At 41.3% G+C, this 7998-nt stretch overlaps 1 protein-coding gene across 1 annotated transcript; it reads right to left on the bottom strand.

The window, feature by feature from the left end:
- Window positions 1-751: 751 nt before the first annotated feature.
- Window positions 752-1705, bottom strand: LOC120393400 (olfactory receptor 1052-like). The gene is given in 1 exon segment (XM_039517896.1): window positions 752-1705. A coding segment is annotated over 1 exon segment (954 nt).
- Window positions 1706-7998: the final 6293 nt, after the last annotated feature.

Raw genomic sequence — 7998 nt, 5'->3', positions numbered from 1 at the left:
TTCATCTACATCTGCTTGAGTAGCTGCAGTGCCTTCTGGGAGTTGTAGTTCTGTGTCTCATGCCCCCATTCCTTCCTCTGAGCAGGGCTGCCATAGCTGATTAAATTTCCCATGATGCATTATAGTCTTACACCATGGCTCCTCACCAGAGGGAATCATTGGAGTTCTAGGAACACAGTGCATCATGGGAAATGTAGTTCAACCAGGAATGCCAATCCTGAGGTAAGAATAAGGCCATGAGGCACTCAAACAACAGCTCCTATAAGGGACCACAGCAGCTTAGGTGGATGCAGAAATTAATGTAGAAATGAGCCAAAACAAAATATTTAGTTTAGATTTCTCACACCAGAAAGTCTAAATTAGTCTTCAAAATCAACATTTTCTTGTGGAAAAATTCTCTTTTGTGGATAGTAGTAGCTAAAAAGACAAATTATGCCAAACTAGTTGTGCGTTCTAATTTCCACATGATGCACAATTTTTATTATTTCTTTCCTATTAACTCCCTTCATGAGCTTAAAATATTTTTTTCTGTTGAATCACATTTCTATTGAAGAAAAAATTTCAAAGGAAAATTCCTGATCAACCTTGATATAAATCTTGATTTATTTCAGGGTTTTTTTTTAGTGCTTGATCATAATATATATCTTTTTAGAAATGTTTTTAAACAGAGAAGTGTTGAATAAGCAGTGTGAATCATGTCAAAAAAATCTATCCATGCTGATTTGCCATTTGATGGGGGTATTTTATTAAATCAGGTTCTAAACAATATATTAGGGAGTATTTTTCTTCTTACAGTTGATGTCAGAGCATCCTTCACCTCTTTGTTCCTCAGGCTGTAGATCAGGGGGTTCAACATGGGAATCACCAGAGTATAAAACACTGAGATGATTTTGCCCTCTTCAACCAAATCTTTGGATTGAGGTAGGCCGTAAATGCAAATGGCTGTCCCATAGAACACAGTGACGGCTGTCAGATGTGAGGTGCATGTGGAGAAGGCTTTATACCTACTCTCAGTGGAGCGGATCCTCCAGATGGTGGTGAGGATGTAAATGTAGGACACAAGGATGATCAAAAAAGTGGTGAGGGCAATAACCCCACAGAAGACGAAAAGCACCATCTCTGAAATGTAGGTGCTGGAGCAGGAAAGCTTGATGACTGCTGGGATGTCACAGAAGAAATGATTGATGACGTTGGAGCCATGGAAGGATAATCAAAAGGCACCGCTTGTTTGAACTGAAGCACCAGTAATACCCAAGATATATGACCCAGCCACCAGCTGGGCGCAGACCCTTGGGGACATGATGGTCATATAGAGCAGGGGGTAACAAATAGCCATGTATCGGTCATAAGCCATCATGGCCAGGAGGAAACATTCTGTGGTTATCAATGTAGTGAAGAAGAACATTTGAGCAGCACATCCCATGTAAGGGATTGATTTCCTTTCTGACAAGAAATTCTGCATTGCCTTTGGGGAGATGGCTGAGGAGTAACAGAAGTCGACAAAAGACAAATTACTGAGGAAGAAGTACATGGGTGTGTGGAGATGGGGATTGACCCTAATTAGCACAATCAGCCCGAGATTCCCCACCAGTGTGGTGATATAGATCACTAGAAAAACCATGAAGATGATGCTCTGCAGCACTGGATGGTCAGTGAATCCCAGGAGAATGAATTCGGTCACTGTAGTGTAGTTTTCCCCAGCCATGTATTCAGTATTGAGCATCTTCCAAAAGAAGGTTAAAGTATGTTAGAATTAGAAATGGTCTTAAAGAAAACAGTCTTTTTGCGTCACAATTTTTTTTATCTAGTAATTCCTCCCCTTAGACAGAAGAAATGCCTAGTCCCTGTTAAATCCCTCAGAAATACATGAGAGTTAGTGATAGGCGGGAGGCACTTTATTATAACATGGCAACTTTGAGTGCTGCCTGTAAATAGGACAATTGGGCAAATGCTTACCTTCCAGGGAAAGTATAGAGTTCACAATGCCCCCTGTGAATGCTTCCAAGCTCTGGGACCGGGTGAGGGGGAGGGACAGCTGTTGAAGATATACGCATGAACATTGATAAACCTTTATCAATACATGGAGGGGTTGCAGCAGAGGATATGATTGGTTTAATTTTTCCTGAAGTGAGATTCAGCTTTCAAAAGTCTGGGCAAAGCTGCCCTGTATGACAGCTAGGAGGCAAGCTGGTCCTACTCATAGTTTGTCTTGACTCATGTGCAACACAGTGAATGGGATTTCAAAATATAGTTGAAAGTTTTTTCTAAAGGTTTTTTTTCCCTCCAGTAATGTTGTGGCAGAGAGTTCCAAAGGTTAATTATAACGCCGTGGAAATCTATCCAAAGGCTAACTATAATGTTACATTCAAAATTACTTCCGTCTATGCTTTATTCATTTTGAAATTACATATAGGAGGCTATTTCAGGGGACAGCTAGCTCAGTGGTCTGAGCATTAGCCTGCTAAACCCAGGGTTGTGAGTTCAATCCTTGAGGGGGCCACTTAGAGTTTTGGGGTAAAATCAGTACTTGGTCCTGCTAGTGAAGGCAGGGGGCTGGACTTGATGACTTTTCAAGGTCCCTTCCAGTTCTAGGAGATAGGATATCTCCATTAATTAATTTATTTTTATTTACTTGCATCTAATAAGATAAAAATAACATAAGCAATGGAACCACATATTTCAGGGCATAACCTCATTTACTGAGATCAGGAAATCATTTCTTAAACCCATCCCTGTTTTTAAAGGAATTTATTCTTAACCTTTGCTTAGTTTTTTCCCGTCATTAATTTATATTGTAGTTCCATCACTTGTCTATCAGCAACTCATTACTTTTATTTTTAGCTCCCACTTGATATTTATTTACCTGTTATTTATTGACACATTCATTGAATAGTATCTACCAGGAAAAAATAATGGGGAGGGGGCTAGACTCACAAACCAGCAATAGCCCACCTTATAACTTTTAAGCCCAGTGGTTAGGGCACTCACCTGGAATGTGGGCGATCCCAGTTCAAATACCTACTCTACAGCAGGGATTTGAATCCAGGTTTTCCCTCTTGCAAGTGCATTCCTAACAACTAGCTGTAGGCTACTCGCTTTCAATCTCGCCTGTTAAATCTGTTCCACTTCAATCATCACTGGAACAGGGATTTAAAGTTGGGTCTCCCAAGTTCCAGGTGAGTGCCCTAAACTTCAGGCTACAATGTCAGTCTCAATTTCTTTCTCTCTCTGGCCCAATGGCTATTCAAATCTTTTATACATAGTGGAACAGTTCAACAGGGCAGATGGAGAAATCCCAACTTAAGAATGTCATATAGGCTGGCAGTTAGGGTACTTACTTAGCAGATGGGAGACCTTAATTCAAATCTCTATTCCAGAGCTGGGATATGAATGCTGTCTTCCCCTATCTGAGGCATGTACTCTAATCACTGGGTTAAAAGTTGCATGCTGGTTTCCTCCACAAGCAATCTTCTAAATGTAGCCCTTTAAAAATGCCCAGAAACAAAATATTGCAGGTTAAACAACATTTTTCATTGGATCCAAAATTGACTGGATTTGTCAGTTGTTTTTTCAGAAATTTTAGATTGTTTGACACACATCAATTTTTTTCAGAACTGCCAGCGAATCAAAAACATCTTTATTAATGATCTGGATGATCGAATGGATTGCACCCTCGGCAAGTTCACGGATGACACTAAGCTGGTGGGAGAGGTAGATATGCTGAAGGGTAGGGTTAGGATACAGAGGGACCTAGACAAATTGGAGGACTGGGCCAAAAGAAATCTGATGAGATTCAACAAGGACACGTGCAGAGTCCTGTACTTAGGATGGAAGAATCCCATGGCATATCGGCCTGCAATAGTAGGAGCATTGCCAGCAGATCAAGGGAAGTGTTTTTAACCCCTGCCCCTCAAAAAGTTGAGTTTTGCTTTTTTTAAAAAAAAGTTTTTGTTTTTGTTCTTAACAAACACATGAGAAATTTCAACACTGACAGACTCCTTTCAAGAAAAATGTCAGTTTGTTGAAAAAGCCATTTTCCATAGAAAAATTTGTTGGAAAATTTTCCAGCAGCTATTGTTCTGGAAGCTGTCTGGCTTATGCAGAGTAGACTCAAATCTCACATATGATGGATTCTACATCTTGCAGGATTTGCTCTCAGTTTGCATTTTAAACCTTAGAGTTTCTCTCTGGGATGGAGGTGAGGTGGAAGAGAGAATTGAAGTACTGTGCATGATAAGTTTAATTACATGTATTTCTCAACCTTGCTAGAGACTTGTTTCACTGGAATGAAAATCCTTTGGATTGTGCTCCATCAAATATCTTTCTTTATGAACTTCACAGTTTAATAACTGAAATATTTCTACAGTCCAGACGGTAATTTAAAAGAACAAGTTTGTAACATAAACTGTGTGGCTCCTCATCTGTCAATTTCAAAGCACATTAATCCTCATTATTCTCCATTCTACATATGCGCAAAGCTCACGTAGACAAAGTTTTAAGCAATTTGCCCAAAGTCACACTGCAAGTCAATAGCAGAGTGAAGAATAGAATAGAATACATCACATCTTACAGTTTTCTCCAGCTGACCGCATTGCCTCATGTATAAGAACGCTGAATTAACATACTGCCCTACTCTGTCCCTTATTAAACTAACATAATTGAAATGGGAATGGATTAAGAAAGGTATTTTGTATCTATTAATTTCAACTTCTGGATCATCACATTTTGATTTCTATGACACTGCACCTGATTATACATTTGTCCTCGTTCTGTTATTAGATCATCATTTCACATCTGAGTTAAAAATGGCTCTTTGATATTCTCTGGAAAACTCCACCTACTCTACTACTGAAGATATTCAGATAGACAGCTCTTCATGCTAGCTCCAGTGTAACCCACAACCACAGAACCTACCTCATCAGAAAGATACTCATCCACTTAGATTCCAAAGGATCCGTTATTTGATCTGGTAGAGTTCTTTATTATGGGTTTCGGTCATCATTGGAGATGTGATTCTCTTGATGTCCTTCTCAGAACCTAAACTCAGGCAGGTGCTTCATTTGCAATTAAGAGCTACCTTAGTTCCTTTGGAATTAGAAAAGCCCTTGGGAAATTAACAAAGTATCATGAAACTGCTCTTTAATTTGAAGTGATTTATATTCAGTACACTTTGGACTAACCCATCTATTCCACGTAGTGCACACATATACCAATCCCTTCATATCACTCTGTTTGAAAAAGATGTTATATGTTTTAAAGTGAATTTTTGTGCTGGTGAATGGCATTAGATTGACCTAGAAGCCCTTCTGTATGAAATCCATACAACAGGTACAATATGGGCAGTAACTGTGCACTCCCCAGCTACACTCACTGCCCCAACCTGGAGAAGCCAAATGAAAGGGGAGGCCAATCTCCATGACTTTCATCCTTGGCTTTTTTGGCAAAAAGAGGGAACATAAGAGACTATGTTGTAACCAGGTGCATTGAATGGGGTACACTGAGAATGCCAAACTCAGGGCAGACTGCAAGAAACAGGGCAGACAGTCCCCCAAAATGGTGGTTTATTCTATAATTAGATTCACCAAGCCAGTAACAAAAGAGCCTCTGCAGTGCCACACTGGGTAACCAGAAGCCAAACACAGTCCTCCTTAGGCATTCCAGCCCTTAGCTCCCATCCAGGCAACACAATCTAATATAGTGAGAGGATATTGAAAACCTATTTCACCATATGTGAGGTTCTTTCTAATCCCAAAGGATCAGACACATATCCCCAGGTCAATATGTATCTCAGATTTTACCCAAATATCATGCTAACAGCCAATCCTTAGTCACTAACTAAAGCAGTGGTCCCCAACCTTTTTGTGGCCAGTAACACATTCATGTTTTCAGAAGAGTGTGGCAGGCACCAACAATTTTTCAAGGCTTATTTTGTATTTGTACATTAAATAATATGAAAAACATCATATTTAATATTACATAATATATGAACCCATAAGATAAAAAAGGTAATTTTACATGTAAAAGGTATTAATTAAATTATTCGGCAATTACTCTTTCACCTTACCATGTGAATTTGCTCTTTTTTTATCTACCTGTAAGAAAAATGAAGGAGTTTTTACAAAATAAATATCATAAACAGTTTTCATCTTACTTATTTTAAAAAAGTAAAACATTGGTCCAAATATATTTATTATTCTTACTTTAACATAGAATGAAGCCTGCAGCCCTGGAGTTCTCTATCCCCGGCAGGGGCGGGGCCACGGCTTCTCTCCGGCTTTGAAGCCAGCGAGAAGCCGCGGCCCAGTGCCTGCTGGGGACAGAGAACACCGGCGCCCGCAGCCTGCAGTCCCGGAGAAGCCGGAGAGAAGCCGCTGCCCTGCGCCTGCCGGGGACAGAGAACTCCGGGGCTGCAGGCGCCAGTGTTGTCTGTCCCCGGCAGGTGCAGGGCCAGCCTAGTGCCCAGCATGGGAGAGAATCTGCGGTCCCGCACCTGCTGGGGACAGACTACACTGGCGCCCGCAGCCTGCAGCCCCAGAGTTCTCTGTCCCCAGCACGTGCAGGGCCCCGGCTTCTCTCCCATGCTGGGCACTAGGCGGGCACACATAAATGTCCCGGCGGGTGCCATGGCGCCCGTGGGCACCGTGTTGGGGACCACTGAACTAAAGGTTTATTAAGAAAAGAAAATATGAGAGTTATAAACGATTAATAGACCATATACATTCAAATGATTGCAAAGTCCCCTTCTATCAGGTTTGTAGCAGTGATGGAATTAGACTGACGGCTTGAAAAGGCTCTCTGGTGACTTCTGAAAGATTGGAAGATCCTCAGACCATAGTTCAAGATGATCCTTTTAGCTGTACACTAATCCACAGTCCAGAGAATTAGAGCAAGAAAGAGGCAATATGGAGATGTCTCAGGTGTCTTTTATATCTTTTAGACTCATAGACTCAAAAGTCAGAAGGGACCCTTATTATCATCTAGTCTGACCTCCTGCACAACACAGGCCACAGAATCCTACCCATCCACTTCTATAACAAACCCCTAACCTATCTCTGAGTTATTGAAGTCTTCAAATTGTGGTTTGAAGACTTCAAGCTGCAGAGAATCCTCCAGAAAGTGACTCATGCCTCACGCTGCAGAGGAAGGTGAAAAACCTCCAAGGCCTCTGCCAATCTGCCCTGGAGGAAAATTCCTTCCCGACCCCAAATATGGCGACCAGTTAAATCCTGAGCATGTGGGAAAGACTCACCCACTAGGACCCAGGAAAGAATTCTCTGCAGTAACTCAGATCCCATCCCATCTAACATCCCATCACAGACCACTGGGCATACTTACCTGCTGATAATCAAAGATCAATTGCTAAATTTATTGCCAAAATTAGGCTATCATAGAATCATTAGGGTTGGAAGGGACCTCAGGAGATCATCTAGTCCAACCCCCTCCTCAAAGCAGGACCAATCCCCAAATGGCCCCCTCAAGGATTGAACTCACAACCAAATTAGCAGGCTAATGGTCAAACTACTGAGCTATCCCTCCCCCCAAATCCCATAGAATCATAGAATCTCAGGGTTGGAAGGGACCTCAGGAGGTCATCTAGTCCAACCCCCTGCTCAAAGCAGGACCAAACCCAACTAAATCATCCCAGCCAGGGCTTTGTCAAACCTGACCTTAAAAACCTCTAAGGAAGGTAGACATACCATCATACCATCCCTTCCATAAATTTATCAAGCTTAGTCTTAAAGACATGTCTTTTGCCCCCACTATTCCCCTTGGAAGGCTGTTCCAGAACTTCACTCCTCTAAAGATTAGAAACCTTCATCTGATTTCAAGTCTAAACTTCCTAGTGTCCAGTTTATACCCATTTGTTCTTGTGTCCACATTGGTACTAAGCTTAAATAATTCCTCTCCCTCCCTGATATTAATCCCTCGGATATATTTATAAAGAGCAATCATATCCCCTCTCAACCTTCTTTTGGTTAGGCTAAACAAGCCAAACTC

This window comes from Mauremys reevesii, unplaced genomic scaffold (assembly GCF_016161935.1).
Source record: "Mauremys reevesii isolate NIE-2019 unplaced genomic scaffold, ASM1616193v1 Contig2, whole genome shotgun sequence".
NCBI classification, from domain to species: Eukaryota; Metazoa; Chordata; order Testudines; family Geoemydidae; genus Mauremys; species Mauremys reevesii.
Note: the sequence above shows the minus strand (reverse complement) of the source record. Positions and strands in the feature narration are given on the sequence as shown.